Source organism: Tursiops truncatus, chromosome 18 (genome assembly GCF_011762595.2).
Source record: "Tursiops truncatus isolate mTurTru1 chromosome 18, mTurTru1.mat.Y, whole genome shotgun sequence".
Lineage (NCBI taxonomy): Eukaryota > Metazoa > Chordata > Mammalia > Artiodactyla > Delphinidae > Tursiops > Tursiops truncatus.
The window spans coordinates 8,537,272-8,563,986 of record NC_047051.1 but is presented as its reverse complement, the minus strand read 5'-3'; the positions used below and the strand labels follow the sequence as shown (position 1 = coordinate 8,563,986).

At 40.3% G+C, this 26,715-nt stretch overlaps 1 protein-coding gene across 4 annotated transcripts in view; it reads right to left on the bottom strand.

Moving 5' to 3' along the window:
• Positions 1 to 26,715, bottom strand: part of FRY (FRY microtubule binding protein) — a 424,933-nt gene that overhangs the window by 115,157 nt on the left and 283,061 nt on the right. For all 4 annotated transcript variants that reach the window (XM_073795022.1, XM_033843712.2, XM_019936771.3 and 1 more), the window contains 6 exons: positions 26,272 to 26,375; positions 25,684 to 25,792; positions 23,740 to 23,826; positions 19,367 to 19,538; positions 17,991 to 18,123; positions 6,569 to 6,676 (listed from right to left, as the gene is read on the bottom strand). In XM_073795022.1, coding sequence (XP_073651123.1) covers positions 6,569 to 6,676; positions 17,991 to 18,123; positions 19,367 to 19,538; positions 23,740 to 23,826; positions 25,684 to 25,792; positions 26,272 to 26,375 — 713 coding nt within the window. The remainder of the gene's footprint in view (positions 1 to 6,568; positions 6,677 to 17,990; positions 18,124 to 19,366; positions 19,539 to 23,739; positions 23,827 to 25,683; positions 25,793 to 26,271; positions 26,376 to 26,715) is intronic.

The following is a 26,715-nucleotide window of genomic DNA, read 5'->3' as shown; positions in this document are numbered from 1 at the left end:
GGAATAAAAGGCCCAGTTGATAATAAACGTGGAATATTTGTGGAAGAAAAAGGTCCAGTGTCACAGAACTGAGATGGAGTGAAAATAACGTATCAAGGCAAGTCTGAGTGGCAACAGGCGAGGGAGAAGGAGAAGAAGTTGCGAGAAGAGCCAGAGCCCCGCCCCTGTGTCATTCCTCAGAGAGTCTAAGTAGGGAGCTGCCTATCAGATACAGCTGCCGTTTCTTCCACCCAGATCTTCCTCATTTTTACTTTTGTTAGATTTTAACCAGATAATCACAGATCATCTTGTGAGGCGCATGGGATTTAACATTATAAAACAGAAAACAGGAAAAAGAATTTTAGTTAACGAAAAAGGAAAAGAAGATTCAGTTAAAGGAGAAAGATGCTCAGCCATCCTGAGGATGCAGGATGTGCAGGGAAGCTGCGTGATGCTGGCCGACCTATTTACAGTCTCACAATGCCTGCTGGTCCAGCGAGCAAGGAGTGGCTGAGGAGAGGACATCCCCCAAACTCCTGCAGGGTCATCCCATTGAGAAGCCAGAAAAGAAAGGACAGGTTCTTGCCTGTGAACAACTGCGATGACAATAAACAACAGTCCTGTGACAGTCTGGTGGCAGCAATTCAAAGAGAAGAGAGACGTTCAGAGAAGGCAGCTCAGGAAGTCTGACTAGGTTGGGGGACCCGAAGAAAAATTTCTAAGACGCTGATCTGGTTTCCAGGAGCTTAAAATGGGGTCACGAGTATATGGTTACACACAAAACCACCAAGGGGGCCTGAAGGGACTCCACCGTGACACAGAAGTGAAGCATACCAAAAGAAACTGTTATTGCCAACATCAACTGCATCTGTCCTTCCCCAGCAGCTGCCATGAGGCTCATGGACCAGCCTGGCCTGATTAACCAGGCGGCGACATTCTGCATGAGCCAACAGTCCCAAGGCCCTGCTTGGAGTGATCTAGGATGAGGGTGTGATGTGAGGGGCACTTACACTAAGTAAGGATGTGGGTAAAAGGGGGGAAAACCCAGAACTTGAGCAAGGCTGCCTTCTTGGTTGGTCAGATCAGACAAATGACTGAACAGAACCACTTTCGTAAAGGTGAGCTCAGGTTCAGATGGAATCAGCTCAGTCGCTTTGAAGAATTTTGTTGCTAGAGGTGCATGAAGGAAAAGGGAGTGACTTCAAATTCACAAACTATACCCAGAAGAAAAGATCCATTAGGAGGAACAGCCTCCTCTCAGCTCTGGCAGGACTGACACAAGGTTATCAGGCAGCGGTGAGGGACCTGCTGCCCCATAACGTCACCAAGGGCAGCAGAGGAAGAAATGGAGACAAAGGTTTCCAAAAGGAGAGACTTGCTGACCAGTGGACTGTTAACCTCTGGCATGTTCACCAGAAGTGGCGGAAACTTCTTCTCTAAGGTTTTAAAGAATGAACTCCCGGGACTTCCCTGGTGGTCCAGTGGTTAAGACTCCGTGCTCCTTGTGACCACCTAGTGGGGTGGGATAGGGAGGGTGGGAGGGAGACGCTAGAGGGAGGGGATATGGTGATGTATGTATACGTATAGCTGATTCACTTTGTTATACGGCAGAAACTAACACACCATTGCAAAGCAATTATACTCCAATAAAGATGTTAAAAAAAAAAAAAAAGACTCCGTGCTTCCAATTTAGGGGGTGCAGGTTCAACCCTGGTCGGGAAACTAAGATCCCACATACCGCGTGGCGTGCCCCCTCCCGAAAAAATAAATAAATAAAATAAAATGGGAACTTTATTAAAAAAAAGAATGAGCTCCCACCTATCTACAGGGCTTTGAATTGCATCTCAATTAAAATAAAGTAATAAGATTAAGTGGTTTATCGAGGCAATATATGCAATTGAGTCTACAGTTCTCACCCAGCTACTCAAAACAGCTAGCAGCCCTCCGCTACACAAAGGCTGAAGACTGAATGATAAATAGTAAATGATTAATAGCTTTCAGATACCACTAAAGATCATGAAATTGTATATGCATTACCTCAGAAAGTTCCACAAGTTGTAAAGAAACACTGCACAAAATGTTTGCCATTTTGTATAAAACCAATGACATCTGTCACTTCTATTTGGCTTCTGCAAAATTCTGTACATTTGGGCAACCAACTTTACTCTTCTGAAGTTCAATCTCTTTGTCCGAAAATAGGAATGCATATGTACCCAGCTTTCCCAACATAAAGTATATGAAAGTGCATTGTACATCGTGGCATAATATGTTATTCATGTTTAAAGATGCCTAAAAATAATAACTAACATTTGCTGAGAGCTTACTGTGTTCTAGGCACGACGTTAAGTGATTTATATGCATTGTTTAATTCTCACAACCCTATTTCAGATTTCTGAAAGGAGGGCAAACATGGAACAGCAAACCCTTAGTGCAACTACAGTGCTGCAGGAAGGGACAGAGGACAGGAGCCTGTAGACTGTTAGGGGAAAAGGTCCTTCCTGTGGTCAAGGGTAGAGCAGGAAACACCTGGGAGGAGACAGAGAAAAATGATGGCGACTGCCAAGGAGAAAAGTGAGCTCCACCTTCTTTGTCTGTTTCAGTCCGTAAGCCATTGTTATGGTAAACATACTAATACAACTCTGAGATCAGAGTGTCTGGGGTATTTAGCCAATACGTGAACAGCTGGGAAGGGAGCCTGGGGGCAGTTATGGGGGACATAACCTTGAAACTCCTGTCACCTACAAACTGGCTCTTGCCATGGGCACTTGCCACCTGCCTCTACAAGGATTAAATCACGAGCCGCTGCAGCTGCTGACCTTCGACACCCCCTGAAAGGAGTTCAGGGTGGAGATCAGGAATGAGGCGCTCTGTGCTCTGGGAAAAACTGGCAGAACGGGTCTTCAGATAATTAGATATTTTCAGGAAAAGATTTTATGAGCCCAATTCTTGCATCTCCTTGTATCTAGAAAAGCACTAAAATCCTTCATGGTGATGTCTGCTCCTCGTGACTAGCTGTAACCTTCACGAGACTAGCAGAAACTTTCTGCAAAAAATATGTGCTTGACTGCACGTACTCCCCCTTCACCAAATCACATATATCCTGAGCAGCCCCCACCTCTTTGGAGCAGTTTCTCAGAGCTATCTGAAACGCTGTCTCCCGGGCTATAGTCCTCATTTTGCCCCAAATAAAACTTAACTCAACTCACAGTTCTCACGTTGTGCATTTTTTTTCAGTCAACACTCCTTATTCGGGGAACCGAGCTGTGAGGGGCAGGTGAGCCTGCATGGCATTGGGTCTTATTTTGCCAAGTATGAAGAAAACCAAGATTTTCTCCAGTAAAAAAAGCACCATGGATGCAACCAGGAAGTGTCTGAAATAAAAGGTCTCACACCTCTCTGACCAGACTGTGTCAGGAGGCAAGTGAATCCAAATGTGACTGGACTACAGGGGGACAGAGTGACTCAAGACTTGAAACCCACACTGACTGCTCTTCAATTCCTTCACTTCTGTCCTCTGACCTTCTTGAGATCTAGAAGGGGCTCGTTTTCTCATAGGGTCATGGACCCAGTGTGAGGGCCAGCTCTCCAAGTTATCCTTCCCCTGAGGAGAACGGCCTCTGGCTTCTTTTGAAGCTTATGAAAAAGGCCTCTTCACAGGCTTCCCATATAAGTTCCGTCATTTTCTGAACTCTGCCCTAAGACTCGAACTCTCAAGTATATTTATTTGTTCCTTCCCCTCATAAAAACAGTACCCATGGCTTTGGGCTTTGTAAGAATGTACATAATAATAAACATGGGGCTCTATAAATAGCACCGCCATTCCAACCGGGTCTCACAGCATTCCCTCCTGACAAGCCTGGCACCGCGGCTGCAGAGCCAGGCGTCACTGCATGAGGCTACCAAGGTGATTCCAGAGGTAAGCGTCTCCCACACAGACTTACAGCAAAACAGCATTAGAGACGGTACCAGAAGGTTGCATGACATTTCAAACACTTAGCATTTCAAAGGGCTTAGTTATATAATCATCACCAATTAGGACTTCAATGAAATAAGTGAACTTTCCCTTTACTTCAGCTTCACTGAGAACTGTCTTTTCCCTGCTGACACATTTTCTCTCCGATTAACCAAAGTGCCACGTCATTTTGCCCTTTCAACAGTCTTATGAGCTAGGCAGCATTATTCCAATTCTACCAAGGAAAAAAAAGACAGGGGTTAAATATTGGGTTGGCCGAAAAGTTCGTTCGGGTTTTTCTGTACCGTCTCGTGGAAAAACCCGAACAAACTTTGTGGCCAACCCAGTAATTTGCCAGCATCACAATGGCTAGTAAAATGGTAAAGCAGGGAAGCAAAAATCAGGATTTCCAGAGGAGTCAGTACTATTCCCATCTGGGGAGCGCCTCCTGCACATCTCTCAGATGGCGTTCCCTTCGTTCCTCAACGCCCCCTGCAGCCCTTTCACTCAGCTCCCCTCCTCTGTGCAAATACTTGTCTCCTAGTCACACCATCCTCCTCATTGTTGTCCACGGCAAATGGACAGGCTGCTCCTGTACATTTCTGGGTAATTCTGGCACTTGGCTCACAGCTTTTCTTTATCTACAGCACTTCCCCGTCATCCTGGGAGACTCCACAGTAGCGTGGACGGCCCTTTATAGTATCTTGGTCTCTTTGTTCCTCAGCTCCCCAACCCCCAAATCCCCATGTCTGTTATTCACTAGGAATCCACCCTTCGCTCCTCCTTAAATCTTGTCCTCCCCGAGAACTGGAAGCCCCTTTGTGATGCAGGCTTGCCCTTCCCTCTTTCCCCACTGCTCCCCTACTTCGGATAAGGTGCTCTAGGCTCACATTCTGATTGCTAGGCTTCAGCAAAAGCCTAGACTGTAGTTTGTTTTAAGTTCATATTCTTAAAACTCATCCTACACATGGAATGGAAGAAAGAAGAACCCATGGCCTGGGGATGGCTGACTGTAGCAAAGAACTGGTTATAGGTCATGGGTGATAAAAGTCAGCTAGAAGGGTAGATGGCTGTGGCCAGGGAACACCAAAGCTTGACACGGTGGTTATCAAAGCAATGGCTCTCCAGTAAACCTCAGGAGCCAGCACTATCCTGAGCTAGTGTGACCAGAAGAGGGAAAGGAGTGGCTTTGTCCACACTTGGAGTGAAGAGAATGGGGAAGGACAGCAGGCTATGAAAGCTATTAACTGATAGCAGGAAGTGATCAACCATGGGATTTGGTCCCCTCTGCACAGGAGTCCAAACGGCTGTGCAGAGCAGAGAGCATGACGACCAGGATCGCCAGGACGCACTGCGCACCACGGGGACACTCAGAGCCTTGGCCGGCCACCGGGCGATGTGCAGTCACGGGGGACCAGGGCTTGGGCTACTTTTTGGATACTGATGGGAAGGGTGCTCTCTGAAGGCTAGAGGATGTGGGTAAAAGATTATGTATAAAGCATCTATCATCCAATCAGCATCAATATTTGTTATCCTTCTCTGGTCTTTCCTCTATTCCACCATTATCAGATTAACCAGCCAAAATGACATTTTTTATCATGTTATTCTCCTGCTTAGAAACTCCATTAGTCCAAACGCCTCAGTTAATAGTAAAGATTAATTAAATATCTACCTCTAAAGTCTTATTTCTATTTATTTTTATCATTGGGTTTTCTAAAATCCTTTTTCTTTCTTTTTTTTCAAAGCAAGCATGACTTGTCTTCCTCCTCATTCCATTCCCTCCAAGGACCCCGTTTCTAATGATTTTGCCTTCTAAATGCACTTAGATAATAAGTCACTTTTGATTTTTAAATTAAAGACATGCATAACTGTCAGCTAGAACTTCAGATCAGCATGAGAAAAGTCAAGCTTATTTAACTACGATAATATACTTTCATTCAAAGCAAAGCAAGTTAACTTTAGGTTCTAGTTGGACCGTGAATTCTTACGGAAGATGGGGAGCGGCATAAATGTATGATCTATGGAAGTGAAGTACAAAAATTCGCTGAGGATCCCTGTTACCCACCTTCTTGCCTCCCTGGGGGTGTGCTGGTCACAGATTGGGAATCACATCCTGAATGAACTTTTTCCCAGCCAGGCTCATCTCCTCATTTCCTGGTCCCACCTCTGTGCTTGTCCTCATGGTACTCCCTTTACATTTCTACATCCTATCTTTCCTTCAAAGGGCTCTTTACGTTTCTATATCCTATCTTTCCTTCGAAGGGCCATTCAAGTTCCACCATTTCCCGGGAGTCATCTGCTGACGTCCCCAGTCCACAGTAATCCTTCTACCCTCTGCTTTTATGTATCACATTTTTTTGGTGCCATTAATTTGCACAGTTTCAAGCCTTGGATTGCTAGTTACCTTATGTCCTTACGGATTGCTTCTACATTGAATTTTAAACCCCTTGAGCGCAGGAAAAAAAACAAAAAGCCCCAAATCAAAACCATCTCTTTATTCCTCCTGGGAACTCCAAATAGTACCCAGAATTAGTAAATATCTGTCCATTTTTAATAATCATTCTATTTTTTGAGGAATCATGACAAATGATTCAAATCAATTTTGATCAAATAATGCCCACTACAGCTCTCACGTACCTGGCCAGCAAGTCAATAAGTTCAAGTTTTGACATCCCATCAGGAAGCAGTCGAGGAATAGCAGCAACACAGGTCCTGAAAAGATCTATTTTTGGCTTTCTCTCACCCCTGGAATTTGAAGACAAAGTTTAAACGTAAGTCAAAGGTTATGAAAAAATTTTTAAAAATTGGCCAAATATGTGAACAAAGACTAAAATCAATGCCTTCTGAATCACTGCCTGGTGATGGTTCCCTATTATTCCTAAAGGTTTATGCCTTTTATAGCTTGGCCAGTTCTACGAGAACTTATGAAGATTTAAGTGTTAGTTAGAGGTATGTATCTGGAAAGAAAAATGCCAATAGCAATAGCATTCTATTGCTATCATATGTCTTGCCATTCAGCTGGGTTCCATGGGGTTTGGCCCCTGTGGGCTGCATTTAAGACACTGAATTGCCCAGACACATTAGTATGTAAGAAACACATTGCAGTCATTACTACCTTCAGCATTTAAAAATGGGATTTTAATGTATACAACTAACGGTGCCTTTAACAAGCATGACATCTGGAAGTTTCTCTCTCTGTTGAGTTATGCTTCTCCTCTCAAGAGTGCCCACCCCTGATTTTTTTTTTAATTAAATGCTTCCAAAAATAAGTCTTTCATAATGTCAAGTAAAATCCTGAAATCTATATAATTGTGCACCCATTTCTGATTTTTAAAATTACTCTGATGGTCCTGATCTCTATGGAGATTATCTTCTTTTTACTTTCTTGAGAATATGAATGTTTTAAAGGTAATTAATACCTTCTATATCCTGTTGTAAAATATGAAGGAAAAATATAAATTCAGTGACAAATTATTTCAATTTTTACTTATTTAAATAGATAACTGATTCTTAACCACATATTTATCAATAACCTTTATGGAAAAACTAAACTACACATCAAATCTTTCAAATAACTTGTGATATAATATAACAGCATATTCAAATTTTGACGATTTAGTCCCCTGAGAATAAATATAAAATTGGTACCAAATTAACGCAATCGTAGGACACAAACACAATAATGAAAATGCAAAGTAGCGTAGAAGTAATTCCTTCCTGGAACAGTAACTGTGTCAGAATAGAAATGTAACAGGCAGAATCCATGCTCTCTATAAACTAAAGACAATAATCAGACAGCAATTTTGCTCTGTGACATTACTTTTTAGCATGTGTTTTTAAGTTTGTTAGGAATAAATACGAAACTTTTTTGTATTTTGTGAAAAACAAAACACATATATGTGAATTTCTAAAATACTCTGCTCTTGTGGGAAGTCATAAGTTTATTTTCTCTCCATTTCCATAGTCCTTTTGCATGGGATGTACAAGGACTTCAGAGAGGACTTCACTGTACAGTGGTTTCCAATCAGCTGAAGGAAAGAGAAGTCTTCAAATGACATCCTCGATGGCTAGACAGAGTTAAAGCCTAGTGATCTGATTGTTCATGTGTGGCACAGTGTCTTTTAAATAGCTCTTCTAACATGCTCACCAGATGTCTTAAACAGCTGGGATTATTTTCATATCTGTTGGAAAACAGATGACCCTGCCTGGCCTGAAGTGTAAGGAAAATTCTGCCAGCCGATAAAGCAGACTTACAGGACTGGCAGACTTCCCAGCTGATAAAGCAAGCCTAGATTAGAAACTCTAATTGGTGCATGGTTTCCGTTTACTGCAGCCCTGTGCCTGGGATTTTATAGGAAGCATCTGAGTCCCCCAAATAGCATAATTTTTATTAACAGACATTGTATAATTATTATTTACAGTCATTATATTATTATACTTACTGCTACTATTATTATGATTATTTGCCAGAATAAAGAAAAAAAGGGATGAGGAATGGAAACAGAGCAACACAGAATGCTTTATTTTCAAGCTCATACCCTAAGAAGGCCTGGAAAAATGGTAGACCAGCCTCAAATTTCAACTCCAATAACTATTTCCATTAGTGTGGTATGGACCTCAACTCTTTTTTCCTAAATGCTTACATGATTCTCTAATGTTTCTCTTGGTTTTTTCTTTTTGTATTTAACATCTTTATTGGAGTTTAACTGCTTTACAATGGTGTGTTAGCTTCTGCTTTATAACAAAGTGAATCAGCTATACATATACATATACTCCCATATCTCCTCCCTCTTACGTCTCCCTCCCACACTCCCTATCTCACCCCTCTAGGTGGTCTTAAGCACGGAGCTGATCTCCCTGTGCTATGCAACTGCTTCTCACTAGCTAGCTATTTTACATTTGGTAGTGTATATATAAGTCCATGCCACTCTCTCACTTCATCCCAGCTTACCCTTCCCCCTCCCCGTGTCCTCAAGTCCATTCTCTACATCTGCGTCTTTATTCCTGTCCTGCCCCTAGGTTCTTCAGAACCATTTTTTTTTAGATTCCATATATGTGTTAGCATATGGTGTTTGTCTCTTTCTGACTTACTTCACTCTGTATGACAGTCTCTAGGTCCAACCACCTCTCTAAAAAGAACTCAATTTCGTTTCTTTTTATGGCTGAGTAATATTCCACTGCATATACGTGCCACATCTTCTTTATGCATTCATCTGTTAGTGGACACTTAGATTGCTTCCATGTCCTGGTTATTGTAAATAGAGCTGCAATGAACACTGTGGTACATGACTCTTTGAATTATGGTTTTCTCTGGATACATGCCCAATAGTGGGACCACTGGGTCATATGGTAATTCTATTTTTAGTTTTTTAAGGAACCTCCATAATGTTCTCCATAGTGGCTGTATCAACTTACATTCCCACCAACAGTGCAAGAGGGTTCCCTTTTCTCCACACCTTCTCCAGCATTTATTCTTTGTAGATTTTTTGATGATGGCCATTCTGACCGGTGTGAGGTGATACCTCATTGTAGTTCTGAATTGCATTTCTCTAATGATTAGTGATGTTGAGCATCCTTCTCATGTATTTCTTGGCAATCTGTATATCTTCTTTGGAGAAATGTCTATTTAGGTCTTCTGCCCATTTTTTTTTTTTTTTTTTTTTTTTGTGGTACGCGGGCCTCTCACTGTTGTGGCCTCTCCCGTTGCAGAGCACAGGCTCTGGAGGCGCAGGCTCAGCGGCCATGGCTCACAGGCCCAGCCGCTCCATGGCATGTGGGATCTTCCCGGATCGGGGCACGAACCCGCATCCCCTGCATCAGCAGGCGGACTCTCAACCACTGCGCCACCAGGGAAGCCCTCTGCCCATTTTTGAACTGGGTTCTTTGTTTTTTTGATATTGAGCTCCCTGAGCTGCTTGTAAAGTTTGGAGATTAATCCTTTGTCAGTTGCTTCATTTGCAAATATTTTCTCCCATTCTGAGGGTTGTCTATTGGTCTTGTTTATGGTTTCCTTTGCTGTGCAAAAGCTTTGAAGTTTCATTAGGTCGCATTTGTTTATTTTTATTTCCATTTCTCTGGGACGTGGGTCAAAAAGGATCTTGCTGTGATTTATATCATAGAGTGTTCTGCCTATGTTTTCCTCTAAGAGTTTTATAGTGTCTGGCCTTACATTTAGATCTTCAATCGATTTTATTTTTGTGTATGGTGTTAGGAAGTGTTCTAATTTCACTCTTTTACATGTAGCTGTCTAGTTTTCTGAGCACCACTTATTGAAGAGGCTGTCTTTTCTCCCTTGTATGTTCTTGCCTCCTTTATCAAAAATAAGGTGACCATATGTGTGTGGGTTTATCGCTGGGCTTTCTATCCTGTTCCATTGATCTATATTTCTGTTTTTGTGCCAGTACCATACTGTCTTGATTACTGTAGCTTTGTAGTATAGTCTGAAGTCCAGGAGCCTGATTCCTCCATCTGCATTTTTCTTTCTCAAGATCACTTTGGCTATTCGGGGTCTTTTGTGTTTCCATACAAATTGTGAAATTTTTTGTTCTACTTCTGTGAAAACTGCCATTGGTAGTTTGATAGGGATTGCAATGAATGTGTAGATTGCTTTGGGTAGTATAGTCATTTTCAGAATGTTGATTCTTCCTATCTAAGAACATGGTATATCTCTCTATCTGTTTCTATCATCTTTAATGTCTTTCATCAGTGTCTTATAGTTTTCTGCAAGCAGGTCTTTTGTCTCCTTAGATAGGTTTATTCCTAGGTATTTTATTCTTTTTGTTGCAATGGTAAATGGGAGTGTTTCCTTAATTTCTCTTTCAGATTTTTCATCATTAGTGTATAGGAATGCAAGAGATTTCTGTGCATTAATTTTGTATCCTGCAACTTTACCAGATTCATTGATTAGCTCTAGTAGTTCTCTGGTAGCATCATTAGAATTCTCTATGTACAGTATCATGTCATCTGCAAACAGTGACAGTTTTACTTCTTCTTTTCTGATTTGGATTCCTTTTATTTCTTTTTCTCCTCTGACTGCTGTGGCTAAAACTTCCAAAACTATGTTGAATAATTGTGTTGAGAGTGGGCAACCTTGTCTTGTTCCTGATCTTAGTGGAAATGGTTTCAGTTTTGCACCATTGAGGACAATGTTGGCTGTGGCTTTGTCATATATGGCCTTTATTATGTTGAGGTAAGTTCCCTCTATGCCTACTTTCTGAAGGGGTTTTATCATAAATTGGTGTTGAATTTTGTCAAAAGCTTTTTCTTCACCTATTGAGATGATCATATGGTTTTTATTCTTTAATTTGTTACTCTGGTGTATTACATTGATTGATTTGTATATATGAAGAATCCTTGCATTCATGGGAAACACTGCACTTGATCATGGTGTATGATCCTTTTAATGTGCTGATGGATTCTGTTTGCTAGTATTTTGTTAAGGATTTTTACATCTATGTTCATCAGTGATATTGGCCTGTAGTTTTCTTTCTTTATGACATCTTTGTGTGTTTTTGGTATCATGGTGATGGTGGCCTCACAGAATTAGTTTGGGAGTGTTCCCCCCTCTGCTATATTTTGGAAGAGTTTGAGAAGGACAGGTGTTACCTGTTCAGTAAATGTTTGATAGAATTCGCCTGTGAAGCCATCTGGTCCTGGGCTTTTGTTTGTTGGAAGATTATTAATCACAGTTTCAATTTCAGTGCTTGTGATTGGTCTGTTCATATTTTCTATTTCTTCCTGATTCAGTCTCAGAAGGTTGTGCTTTTCTAAGAATTTGTCCATTTCGTCCAGGTTGTCTATTTCATTGGCATATAGTTGCTTGTAGTAATCTCCCATGATCCTTTGTATTTCTGCAGTGTCAGTTGTTACTTCTCCTTTTACATTTCTAATTCTATTGATTTGAGTCTTCTCCCTTTTTTTCTTGATGAGTCTGGCTAATGGTTTATCAATTTTGTTTATCTTCTCAAAGAACCAGCTTTTAGTTTTACTGATCTTTGCTATCCTTTCCTTCATTTCTTTTTCATTTACTTCTGATCTGATCTTTATGATTTCTTTCCTGCTGCTAACTTTGGGGTTTTTTTGTTCTTTCTCTAATTGCTTTATGTGCAAGGTTAGGTTGTTTATTTGAGATGTTTCTTGTTTCTTGAGGTAGGACTGTATTGCTATAAACTTCCCTCTTAGAACTGCTTTTGCTGCATCCCATAGGTTTTGGGTCATTGTGTTTTCATTGTCATTTGTTTCTAGGTTATGATATCCTCTTTGATTTCCTCAGTGATCTCTTGGTTATTTAGTAGTGTACTGTTTAGGCTCTATGTGTTTGTATTTTTTACAGATTTTTTTCCTGTAATTGGTATCTAGTCTCATAGCGTTGTGGTCAGAAAAGATATTTGATATGGTTTCCATTTTCTTAAATTTACCAAAGTTTGATTTGTGACCCAGGATATGATCTATGCTAGAGAATGTTCCATTAGCACTTGTGAAGAAAGTGTATTCTGTTGCTTTTTTGGATGGAATGGCCTATAAATATCAATTAAGTCCATCTTGTTTAGTGCATCATTTAAAGCTTGTGTTTCCTTTTTTATTTTCAGTTTGGGTGATCTGTACATTGGTGAAAGTGGGGTGTCAAAGTCCACTATTATGATTGTGTTACTGTTGATTTCCCCTTTTATGGCTGTTAGCATTTGCCTTATGTATTGAGGTGCTCCTATGTTGGGTTCATAAATATTTACAATTGTTATATCTTCTTCTTGGATTGGTCCCTTGATCATTATGTAGTGTCCTTCTGTGTCTCTTGTAATAGTCTTTATTTTAAAGTCTATTTTGTCTGATATGAGAATTGCTACTCCAGCTTTCTTCTGACTTCCATTTGCATGGAATATCTTTTTCCATCCCCTCACTTTCAGTCTGTATTTGTCCCTAGGTCTGAAGTGGGTCTTTGTAGACAGCATATATACAGGTCTTGTTTTTGTTTCCATTCAGCCAGTCTATGTCTTTTGGCTGGAGCATTTAATCCATTCACGTTTAAGGTATTTATTGATATGTATGTGCCAATTACCATTTTCTTAATTGTTTTGGGTTTATTATTAATCTTTATTATTTATTATTATTATAGGTCTTTTCCTTCTCTTGTGTTTCCTCTTTAGAGAAGTTCTTTTAGCATTTGTTGTAAAGCTGGTTTGGTGGTGCTGAATTCTCTTACCTTTTGCTTGTCTATAAAGGTTTTTATTTCTCCATCGAATCTAAATGAGATTTTCAGATTTTTGTGAAATCTGAAAATTTTTTCAGGTTTTTCCCTCTCATCATGTAAAATATGTCCTAACACTCCCTTCTGGCTTGCAGAGTTTCTGCTGAAAGATCAGCTGATAACCTTATGGGGATTCCCTTATATGTTATTTGTTGTTTTTCCCTTGCTGCTTTTAATATTTTTTCTTTGTACTTAATTTTTGATAGTTTGATTAATATTTGTCTTGGCGTGTTTCTCCTTGGATTTATCCTGTATGGGACGCTCTTCGTTTCCTGAACTTGATAGACTATTTCCTTTCCCATATTAGGGAAGTTTTCAACTAATTTCTTCAAATATTTTCTCAGTCCCTTGCTTTTCCTCTTCTTCTTATGGGACCCGTATAATTCGAATGTTAGTGCATTTAATTTTTTCCCAGAGGTCTCAAAGACTGTTCTCGATTCTTTTCATTCTTTTGTCTTTATTCTGCTCTGCAGTAGTTATTTCCACTATTTTATCTTCCAGGTCACGTATTCGTTCTTCTGCCTCAGTTATTCTGCTATAGATTCATTCTAGAGAATTTTTAATTTCATTTATTGTGTTGTTCATCATTGTTTGTTTGCTCTTTAGTTCTTCTAGGTCCCTGTTAAACGTTTCTTTTATTTTCTCCATTCTGTTTCCATGATTTTGCATCATTACTATCATTACTCTGAATTCTTTTCCAGGTAGACTGCCGATTTCCTCTTCATTTGTTTGGTCTGGTGGGTTTTTACCTTGCTCCTTCATCTGCTGTGTGTTTCTCTGTCTTCTCATTTTGCTTCACTTACTGTGTTTGGGGTATCCTTTTTCAGGCTGCAGGTTTGTAGTTCCCGACGTTTTTGATGTTTGCCCCCAGTGGGTAATGCTGGTTCAGTGGGTTGTGTAGGCTTCCTGGTGGAGGGGACTGGTGCCTGTGTTCTGGTGGATGAGGCTGGATCTTGTCTTTCTTGTGGGCAGGACCGTGTCCAGTGGTGTGTTTTGGGGTGTCCGTCACCTTATTATGCTTTTAGGCAGTCTCTCTGCTAATGGGTGGGGTTGGTTCCTGTCTTGCTAGTTGTTTGGCATAGGGTGTCCAGCACTGTAGCTTGCTGGGCGTTGAGTGGAGCTGGGCCTTATCGTTGAGATGGAGATCTCTGGGAGAGCATTTGCTCTTTGATGTTACGTGGAGCCGGGAGGTCTCTGGTAGACCAATGTCCTGAACTCGCCTCTCCCACCTCTGAGGCACAGGCCTGATACCCTGCTGGAGCACTGAGACCCTGTCAGCCACACAGCTCAGAAGAAAAGGGAGAAAAAAAGAAAGAAAGAAAGAAAAAAATAAAATAAAGTTCTTAAAATAAAAAATAATTATTAAACATGAAAAAGCTAAAAAGTCATAAAAAAAGAAAAAAGAAAGAAAGAATAGAGTAACCAAACCAAAAAACAAATCCACCAATGATAACAAGCGCTAAAAACTGTACTAAAAAAAAAAAAAAACCAGACAGACAGAACCCTAGGACAAATGGTAAAAGGAAAGCTATACAGACAAAATCACACAAAGAAGCATACACATACACCCTCACAGAAAGAGAACAAGGAAAAAAATATACATATCTATATATTAAAAAAAAAAAGGAAGAGTGCAACCAAATCAATAAACAAATCTACCACTGATAATAAACTCTAACTATTAAAGTAAGATAAACATAAAACCAGAAACAAATTAGATGCAGAAAGCAAACCCCAAGTCTACAGTTGCTCCGAAAGTCCACCACCTCAATTTCGGGATAATTCGTTGTCTAGTCAGGTATTCCAGAGATGCAGGTACATCAAGTTGCTTGTGGAGATTTAATCCACTGCTCCTGAGGCTGCTGGGAGAGATTTCCCTCTCTCTTCTTTTTTCACACAGCTCCTGGGGTTCAGCTTTGGATTTGGCCCCCTCTCTGCGCGTAGGTCGCCTGAGGGCATCTGTTTCCTGCCCAGACTGGACGGGGTTAAAGAAGCAGCTGATTCGGGGGCTCTGGCTCACTCAGGCTGGGGGGAGGGAGGGGTACAGAATGCGGGGTGAGCCCGCAGCGACAAGGCCGGTGTGATGTTGCACCAGCTTGAGGCGCCGTGTGTTCTCCTAGGTAAGTTGTCCCTGGATCACGGGACCCTGGCAGTGGCAGGCTGCACAGGCTCCCGGGAGGGGAGGTGTGGATGGTGACCTGTGCTTGCACATACTGATTCTTGGTAGCTGCAGCAGCAGCCTTAGCGTCTCATGCCTGTCTCTGGGGTCTGCGCTGATAGCTGCAGCTTGCGCCCGTCTCTGGAGCTCATTTAGGTGGTGCTCTGAATCCCTTCTCCTCACGCACCCCGAAACAATGTTCTCTTGCCTCTTAGGCAGGTCCAGACTTTTCCCGGACTCCCTCCTTATTAGCTGTGTTTCACTAGCCCCCTTCAGGCTGTGTTCACGCGGCCAACCCCAGTCCTCTCCCTGGGGTCTGATCTCCGAAGGCTGAACCTCAGCTCCCAGCCCCCGCCCGCCCCGGCGGTTGAGCAGACAAGCCTCTCAGGCTGGTGAGTGCTGGTTGGCACTGATCCTCTGTGCAGGAATCTCTCCACTTTGCTCTCCGCACCCCTGTTGCTGCATTCTCCTCCGCAGCTCCGAAGCTTCCCCACTCCGCCACCTGCAGTCTCTGCCCATGAAGGGGCTTCCTCGTGTGTGGAAACCTTTCCCTCCCAGAGGTACAGGTCCCGTCCCTATTCTTTTGTCTCTGTTTTTTCTTTTTTCTTTTGCTCTACCCAGGTACATGGGGAGTTTCTTGCCTTTTGGGAAGTCTGAGGTCTTCTGCCAGCGTTCAGTAGGTGTTCTGTAGGAGTTGTCCACCGTGTAGATGTATTTCTGATGTATTTGTGGGGAGGAAGGTGATCTCCACGTATTACTCCTCTGCCATCTTGAAGGTCTCCATATCTCTTTGTTTTTTAGAAATGTAGCCATGAGCCATTTTCCACTCAGGGATCTGCTTTAAAGTCTAGCATGAAAACTATTTCTAGCCCTATTTGGGGGGGTGGGGCATCTTAAGACCATTGAATAGGAGAAAGTAAAGAATCACCTTAGAAAAAGTTTAAGGTATTGTGAAAATACAAATGAAATGTTAACATTTACATTTAAACCTGTACCTTTTATGGTTTTGAATGTATTGTTTTGGTCCTGACCCTGTCTTATGATCTCTGGATTATAAACATAGTTTTCCTTTGAAGGCCTTTCATTTCCTTACTATTTTAGAGGAAACAACAATATGGCAGCAGTTTTTGTTTTTGTTTTTGCGGTACACGGGCCTCTCACTGCTGGGGCCTCTCCCGTTGCGGAGCACAGGCTCCGGACACGCAGGCTCCAGACGCGAAGGCTCAGCGGCCATGGCTCACGGGCCCAGCTGCTCCGCGGCATGTGGGATCTTCCCGGACTGGGGCACGAACCCGTGTCCCCTGCATTGGCAGGCGGACTCTCAACCACTGCGCCACCAGGGAAGCCCTATGGCAGCAGTTTTCAAAGCATTTCTTACATCTTCTACATTGTAAACTGAAAACTGCTTTAATATGTTCAGAGAGTGTGCAGTAAGGAGGTTAAAGGTTATGGACAATCTGGCAATTTGTTAGGTAAGGACCAGATCTGTAGACAAGATAGTTAATGTCATTAACTTTGGTCAATTTCAATTCTGCTATCATTTTGGTTGAAAAATCTAAAGCTGCATGCTCTCCATATCATTTAAATGAAGTGACTGGCAAGCTGCAGGATAATATACATTGTATAACTCCAGTTTTGTGAAAAGGAAAATGTGTGTATGTATTTGTGCTGACATTGGGAAAGGTCTGGAAGAAATCACCCTGAACCAAGGAATGCATGCAGATTTCAAGTGGAGCTCTGTGGAGGAGGCTTTCATTTTAACTTGCCATACTGCTAAATATGTATTTAAAATAATTCTGTATTTTTAACTTTATTTTATCATGTTTTGTCTCACTGTAGTTTGTTTTTGACATACTACTATTATAATAAAAATACACACCCATAACATGAACTTCCCTATATAGGTAACAACGTTCCAACTAACTGTGATATTTGGAATTGGACACACTGAGTGACAAAGAAAATTTTCCTAATTGTATGTTTAGAAATGTATGCCACAGGTGCCAAATATAATTTAATTCATAGTTCAACAACAAAGTCCAAACTGTCTTAAAATATAATCATAACCTAACCTGCGTTCCTGCCATAATTAATCACAAGCATCAAAATCAAACTGTTGTTTCTAATGAGGAACTCTAATTACAAATCTAGATCTTGGATTTTGGCTAAGAACATCTGATTCCTACATTCTAAGCTACAAATGCATTCTGAAAATCCAGTATTTTTATGACACAGTTACATAGAGAATATTAAGCAGGTTTAACTCTCACTGTTCAGGAACGCTCACTAGCAACAAGTAAACTTGAGATTCATAAAGATGGAATGTCTCTAAACTGGTAATGACGCTGTATCACATAGGCTTGAGAGCAAAACATTACTTCTGAAAATGTGGACCAGTAAAAGTGTCTTGGGCCCATTTTCTAACTTACTGGCCTAATGATACTTGAAATATTATCAAAACAGATCAATCTCAGGTTTGACTTTATTTTTACAGTTAGTCAAATAGTATCAAACGATGTTTTTACTATCCCTAACACTTCTTAGAACTTGGACTCTAATAACATGAGAACAAAATACAGAATAAAGGGGAAGAACCTCTGCTGGTGTCTTTTGGTTCATTAATCCTTCATTGAAAACTTAGTGCTCATTATACTCACGTGATCATGTCTTCAGGTTCTTTGTTTAACATCTGGACGTTAGTTAGCATCATACACCTTCCTACTTCTTTATCAAGGTGCCTTAAAATATTGTCCACAGCTTTTCGTACTTGAGAGTAATATAATGACATGCCTGAAAAATACACATGACAGTTACATCTTTGACTAAATCTATCAAAGAGTGAAATCCCATTTTATTCATCCTCTGTGATATATTTTTACTGAAGACCTTCTGTGGGTCAGTGAATTCTCTGAGCAGAGTCTAATTTAATCTCTTATCTGCAGGACTCTTAGCATAGTACCCACATGTAGTGGGTGTTCCCGAAAGAATCATTTAAATTTAACACATAGGAATTCTAATACTTCAAAGGGAAATATTTTCCAGAAGAGTAAAAATAAACAAGGAAACAGAAAGTTCCACACTAGAATTTTTAGTTTTCTGGTTAGTATAAAAAAATTCAGCCTAATGAGTGGTTATGTGAATAAAAGATAATTCTCATTTGGGGTTAGAATTTTAATAACTTTATATTATTCTCTGAAATATATGTGTGGGTTTTCTTAGTAAAGGCAACAAATGATTTCACATCATAATTTTTTAAATGAAGAAAAATTTACCTCAGGTATATCATTTTTACCGCTCTCATTAATACAGTGGAAGAAAATGTGTACAGAATATGTATTTCATATTGATATTTTTGAACTCATTTAAGCACTGCATAACTAAAGATAAATATTTTAAAGGAAAAAGTTTCCTCATATGTTTCCTCTAGGTCTTTGGAATCCAGGAACTAACTTAACAAGTTTGCAGTAGGTTTCTAAATTCAGGAACTCGGTGAAAGAGAAACAAATGCAAAAGATCATCTCTTTGGGTTAAGATAGTTAAATTAAAAAGAAAATAATCTCACGTAGGCTAAACCCACAATATACCCTGGCATGTATGGGACTTGGCATGTTTAAAACACAGATTAAACTAATTTTACTGAAAAAAAAATAGAAGAAAAGGAACTATAAAAATGAATGAGGGAATGAATAAATGAATGAATATATTTATATGTTTGCTTTATAAACAGAATTATCTACCAAAGCACACAGATGTCTTAGAAATTTACTGTAAACTGCAAATTATCAATATTAGAAGTTTGAAAAGACCACAGATAAAAATCTAACATTTAAACGGCAAAATGTTTACCAGGAAGTTCCAAAGAGTTTAAAGGGCAGTAAAACAAACCACAGCATGAATCAAAACAATTAATGTTGACATGTCTCATCAGCTACTTTTATGAAGATTTTAAAAATATATCTCACTAAGGGTAAGTGTCTATTGGTCATTTTAAAGGCTTAATAAGGCCCAGTGCAAACATATCTTTGAAACCCACCTATCATTTTGGCTTCCTCTTCAGTTAGTGTTTTACTCAGATATGTCTTCTTCACCCTCAGTGTGTTTCCTGAAGGGAGAACGGCTCCGGTAACTGGCATGGGAGGTTCCCCATCTTTCTGCTGCAAGCTATCAGCTATGACCAAGAACGCCCGTAAACCAATGTTCATCCTCTGTAAGAGACAATATGTTCATGGTAAAGAGAAAGACCCAATTATTGTTGTGAAATTAAACCATCAGTCTTTCAAAAGAAGTTAAGCATGGTTTGCCTTCTAGATTAGTGTGGGAAAATCATTTAAAAGGGTTTAGGCCAAACCTAAGAAAATGAAATTAAGTTTCTGACACTCTTTGTTGCTGCATCACAAGAAAACAACTGGGTAGATTTTCACCAAACTTGGAGGGTATGTTTGAGATGGTCAGATTCATTCTGTTTGGGGGATCCTGGGTGCACCTCCAAGGGATAGGCAGTCCCCCTTTGGAGCAGCTGCAACTAAGGTAAACTGAGGTCAACAAAAATCTCTTTGTCTCCTGGGAGGAGACATGTGTTAACTCACAAAGACTGAATGAAAACAAAAGGGAGTTCCAAATGTGAATCATAAAAATGTAAGTCGTCTGCTCTGAATTGCAGGTTGTTGACTTTTGATTCACAAAGGCTGGCAAGTTTGAAAATAAATTTAAAGAATTCGAAGCCACAGAACCTGTTACTTATAAAAACACATAAACTCATAAGAAGAAATGTCATTCTGGGCCAGATCATTATCTTCCCCAGGCTCAGATAAGGCATAATATTGGCTCTGAAAGATGACTCAGTAAGATAGTTGCTCCCAGCAGCAATAATCTTAAAAGGTCAGAAGGTACTAAAACATCTGTAGTTCCTTAAACAGCCATGTGTAAACACTTACACTCATATTTTCAAACCACATCAAGGAATAAGTTCCCTAAGTAGACCGCTACCTAATGCAGAAAATAATTACTGTTACTAACAATGATAATCTAATTACAATTTATTGAGTTCTTAAAATATATCCAGAACTGCTCATTAACTCTCATCTTTGAGATAGTCATGCAAGGAAGGTATGATTATTCCCATTTTTCAGGTGAGGAAACAGAGGGCCACATAACTAGTAGGTGGGAAGCTATACATTCAAGTTGGGTTTGCCCGAATCACCTATTCTGTAGTACATGATTATATCTTAGAACATGAAGTAATATCGACTTCTAAACTATTTATTCAAGCTTCAAGGAGTAGGGGTATTTCAACCAGGGTGTGGTAAACATTTCTCTGGCCCATTCATACCCAATCCAATGTGTATTTTATGATTTTATGGTTTTCAGTAATATTCTTTCTCCATTTTCTAAAATGAAAGAGTATTCATTTTAAAAAGTTTAAATGTATATTAAAGTCCATTAATTTCCTCACTTATTTTAGTAGTTCTTTCATGAAATGTTTTCTAGATTTGTGGATATTTTTCAAGACACGGCATTGTTTTGGGTGAGGAAATACAGCGTTTAATTCAGGAGATGCAGTATCAGTAGGATGACTGTGAATTGACTTAAATGATCAAGCTTCAATTATTTGTAAATGGATTATCCAATTTATGAGCCATCCTTGCCAGTTCTCTTAGTTTTCCTTTTCTCTGAATATTCTAAGGGCAGAAGTAAGTTGGGATAGTTTGGGAAATATAGTTTTAACTTAATTTCAAAAACAATTTCTTCTTATGTTTTATATAGCTCTGCATCATACCTCTCCTTCTATTATCTGTCTGGTCTTGAGAAATTACTTAACTTTTCCAAGTCCAAGTCTCAGCTTCCTTTCTGTAGAATGAGAATAATAATACCTATTGATCATATAGGGCTATGGTGAGGATTAATACCTGAAAAGTTCCCGCTGGTAAATATATATTGTAGGCTAGAATCTCCACTGTTTTCTACTGAAGTCAAGTTTATTGAGATATAATTCTCATATAGTAAAATACACTCCTTTTAGTTGTACAGTCCTTTGAATTTTGAGAAACATATATAGTCAGGTAACTATCATCACAGTCAAGATATAAAATATTTCCATCATCCCCAAAAGTTCCTTTGTGCCTCTTTACAGTCAGTCAGTCCTCTCCTCCAACCTCAGCACCTGACAATCAGTGTCTAATTTCTGCCTATAATTTTGCATTTTCCAGAACGTGATATAAATGGAAGCAAACAGACACAACCTTTCGTGTCTTGCTTCTTTCACTGAGCTTAATGCTTTTGAGGTGTTGCTGCAGTATCAGTAGTTTGTTCCTTTTTATGGCTGAATAGTATTCCATTGTGCTGGTGATTCACAAGTTGTTTCAACATTCACCAGCTGTTTGAACATGAGTTGCTTTCCTGCTTTTAGTGATCATGAATAAAGGTGCTATAAATGTTGATACAAATCTTTGTGGACAAATGTTTTAATTTCTCTTGGATAAACACCTTGGGGTAGAACTGCTGGATCATATGCCAAGTGTATGTTTAACCTTATAAGAAATGGTTGTACCATTTTGCATTCTCACTAAAACATCAATAGTATAAAGTTCCAATTGCTCTGTATCCTTCTCAGCACATCTCACTATGGTTTTAACTTGCATTTCCCTAATGACTAAGGATGTTGAACATCTTTTCATAGGTTTATTGGTCATTTGTATCTCTTCTTTGGTAAAGAGGCTCTTCATTTTGTCCATTTAAAAAATTGGGTTATTGAGTTGGGAGTTCTTTATATATTCTGGATAGAAGCGTTTGTCAATACGTGTTTTACAAATATTTTCGCCCAGTCTGTGGCGCTACATTTTATTAACTTTTAAAGTGCATACTTTTGTATTTTATCAACTTTTTCTTTTGTAATTTATGCTTTTTGTATCTTATCTAAGAAATTTTTGCCTACCCAAAGGTTGCAAAGATTTTTATCTTCTGTTTTCTTCTGGAAGATTTATGATGTCGGATTTCACATTTAGGCTTATGATTCATTTTGAGTTAATTTTTCCTGACAGGGCAAATTATGGGTTGAAGTTGATTATTTTGCAAGTGGATTTCCAACTGTTTAGCACCATTTATTAGAAAAACTATCCTGGGAATTCCCTAGAGGTGCAGTGGTTAGGACTCTGCGCTTTCACTGCCAGGGGCCAGGGTTCAATCCCAGGTTGGGGAACTAAGATCCCGTACGTCACACAGCGCAGCCAAAAAAAAAAAAAAAAAAAGACTATCCTTCATCCATTGAAAAGCATGGAACCACTGTTCCCAAGCCAAAGAAGACTCTTTAGTACTTGGGCCATGGGCCTCCTTCCAGCCAAAATGCCCCGAATTTGCACTGGCTTTGTCCCCCTCCCATTGGCCCACTGACCCTGGCTGCAGCCATTCCAGAAGCCTGTGATGTCACTAAACACCAGACAGAAACTCCCACTTTAGGGCTTGTTGGGCTGTCCCTACATACATGGCAACCTTAGCGCCAAGAAGAGAATTCAGGGTGTGGTGGGAAGAAGCATGAGGGTGCAAGGAGACCTGGGTTCCCCTTGCTGCTAACCAGCTGCCTATTCTGAGTCTCTGGGCTCTGGGTCTCCTTCCTCACTGACAGAATGAAGGAGCCAGACAATATCATAGTGATGACAGGAACAACATTTAAAAATTTTTTTCTGGTGTGCAATTTCTTTCTTTTTTTTGCTTATGAATTTGTAATATCACGATGATCTGTGAGGTGATCTAGAAAAGTAGTTTGTCCCTTTTACTAGTAAAAAAGCTGAAGTTCAGAGAGGTCAATGTCTTACAGCTAGTGGTTAGGACTCTGCACTCTGTTGGTGGGAATTCCCACCAACAGTCTTTTTAGAAGTTTAAAATTGCACGTGCTTTTCATTTGCCTAAGCCGCCCCCCTCCCCCGCACATGAGGTACATCATACCCATTATACACTCATTGCCATGATCTGCCTGGCCCTTGAATTGTGATGCTGTCACAGAATCAAAGACGCATACATTACTTATTTAATTTCACTAGATTTTAGTATTTTATCATTGCATCTATTTATTCTTCTCTGTTTCATCACTTTCAATACTGCTCAACTTGCTAATCTGCATCAAAATAGTTACAAGTACTGACTTTCTAAAATGAACAACCAGACATACAGAGACAGATTACCTTTCGGGGCAAGGTTCACTCCCTTCTACAAGAACAGAATGTGGTAGGACGTCAACTTTTCATCATTCTAAGTCTATTCACCCAAAAATCTTACTTCTCTACTATTTTAGTCAAATAACACGGACAGAAACAAACAGAAGACTTTTTTGGAGAAGACAGCCTTCACCCCATCCCCCAAGGTTGCAAAGCAAAGGGAGGTTTCTGTCGATAAACGCAAAAGGGTCATTCTTACCTCTGGATTGAGACTGAAAGCTTTTGCTGGTTTTCCCACACAAAGAAAATCAAAAATGATTTCTTTCATTGCAAAATCTAAACGTTCCTGTAGTGAAAAAGGGAAATCAAAACAAAGCGTTAATTCAACATGAAAATGTCTGTTTTTGTCATATGCACCAAACAGGTGGCTTCCGAAAGAAGAGGGGCATCGCTTAGTTGCATCACAGAGAATCCCTGAAGGAAAACCATGTCCATCCGAACCTTCGGTGGAGCTGCTCCTGTTTCCATGTGGCATGTGGAGATGCTTTATATAATATAGGTAATTAGGCCCTAAAGCACAGAATGACAAATAACTAAAAACCAAAAAATGAAAAACCAAAACGCTCTGAGTATCTGGGCTTCTACACAGTGCAAACTCTTCCTGCTTGTCCTGCCAATGCTGACACCTTCCTGAAACTCAGTTTAAAACATATTTGTAAAAATACCACTGCAAAATGACCATTTTCTTCTCTTCTCTAACATTTCCAATCCCTTGGCTCATATTACAACAGACAATCCCGCAAGTGAAATGAATAATCAACAGATAAGAACTATTAAGGTTACTTAAATGAGAACGTTTACGACAGATTCTAATAATCTGAGACAGTGACTACTAAGATATGTCACGTTGATTTTATACAATATATTCCAGAATCATCAAAGCACATTCTCAGCCACATGATAACTACATGTAGAAAAGTTCTGTGAATTCATCCACCTGCAGAGCAAGTACTGTCCTTTCCCTAAGGACAAATATCACAGAGACACTTCCTTGCACTAAAAACACAGAGAGATAGTATATATTAAATGGTCTGTGAAGTAGCCATTGAACCTTATGTCTTTATAGCAATATCAATTACACTTCAACAGTACTTTCATGCCTATTATTTCCCTTTATCCACACAGCGTTCTGAGGGATACTGGGTAAGCACTTTCATCCACATTTTATAGATAAAGACACTGAGAATAAAGATGTTCTATGACTTCTTTAGGGTATGGAGCTGGCTCACGGCAGAGGCTGGACTGGAATAACCAGCTTTTCATGCTTCTCTATAAATCACAAGGAAGCCAGAGTTGGGATAAAAACCATTTACACACAAAGTGTTTTAAAAACTAGGGCTTCCCTGGTGGCGCAGTGGTTGGGAGTCCGCCTGCCGACGCAGGGGACACGGGTTCGTGCCCTGGTCCGGGAGGATCCCACATGCCGCGGAGCGGCTGGGCCCGTGAGCCATGGCCGCTGAGCCTGCGCGTCCGGAGCCTGTGCTCCGCAACGGGAGAGGCCACAACAGTGAGAGGCCCACGTACCGCAAAGAAAAACAACAACAACAACTTTTAAAAGTCTCGGGTCTAAATAGTAAACACTAAACGTTTAATATCACTGGACCCAGGTCTTAAGTAAAATAGTATGTATGAAGTGCTCAGAACAGTTCTTGGCAAAGAATGAGCGCCGGATAAAAGCTAATATTCCTGTTACATTCTTCTTTTTCACAGGGTGAAAGAGCATTATGATTTATTTACTCCTCCAGGTTCACTAAATTATCGTCTTCTTATTTCCTCCAAACATCAGACTCAATTTCCTCCTGACTTGAAGCATCTAGAGCAGAGAAGCAGGAACAAACAGGGCCTAGGAGTCAAGAGACCCTCTTACGAATAGGCTCTGTGACCTCAGATCAGTCACTTAAACCCTGCCTCTCAGTTCTTTCATTGGTCAAATGCTGAAGACACTTGGCACACCATGTCACAATTTGTTTTGAAGCAAAAAAAAAAAAAAAAAAGCTATGTGTGAAAACACTTGCAAAACCATCCTGAAAAGTCTGCACACGTGAGATTATTTTAGACTCTTCATCTGTTAGTACTTCATAAGAAGGAGGTGGCTACTTAGAGGCAATTAGAAGACTCTCACTGCCAGACGCATCTCCATTACCTGGGCAATGAACTGGATGATTTTCACAAAGATGTTCAGAGGCATGTCCCTCGGCACCACACCACGGGACCCTTTGGGGAAAAGTGTTGTGATGATGGTTATAAGACGGCTGAAAGATAAGGGAAAAAAAGAGAAAACAAGCAAGATTGGCTGAGCTCCTGTACATTAAGGGAAAATGGCAGGTGCTTCATCTTATCTAAGTATCAGAGAGAATTCAGAGAAAGAAAACAAACCACTTCATCTCTTTTCCATTAGCATAATTACTCTCTGAAAAGGTTTTCTGGAAAACTAAGGGCAGCTGGAAAATTATAGCCACTTCCTTTGTTAGAGTGGTGAATGTAGTCCTGACACAGAACTTGGCAATCCTGGTAGAGGCTGGAGTTTCTGTAATGGCTGTTGAGCCAACGTCTAAGGAAAGCCTGAAAAGGTCCAGAGGACTTAGAGCTTTTACAAACTGTCAGCTTTGAACAGCTTCTGGTTTGGTTAGCGTAGTTGGCAATGACACAAAACACCCTTTTCACTGGCTGAGTGATGTGGTTACAGTTAACTCAGTGATGGGGTTACCATTAACCCAAGCCAGCTCCTTACCTCTGAGTGGCTGTGTTGCTTTCACATTTAATTCGAATCATGTAAACCCAAAGTAATCTGTACAGAGATTCCAGTGCAACTCGAGCCATCTTGGGGTCTTTATTCTACAACAGAAACCAAGATAAAAGATTGCAGATTAAATGGTACTGTATAGAGGTTATTCTTTTCTGAATGCCTGGTAATGGAGGGCCACAGGTGGGTGGTAGGGTGCCTATGAGGTACGCTGCACCACCTGGGACTTATGGGGTATTTGCCTCCTGGTGCCCATTGGGTAAATAATCTCTGAGAATGGATCCAAATAGCCAAGAGGGCAGGACTGAGCAGTTCGGGAGGAAGTCGTCTTTCTCTCCTTTCTAAGGTGAATACTGGCGATTGCTTTCTTCCTCCAGGTCCTAGGGAACTGCAACCCCTGGCGCCAAGAGGAGAATCAATCCGTCCTACTGT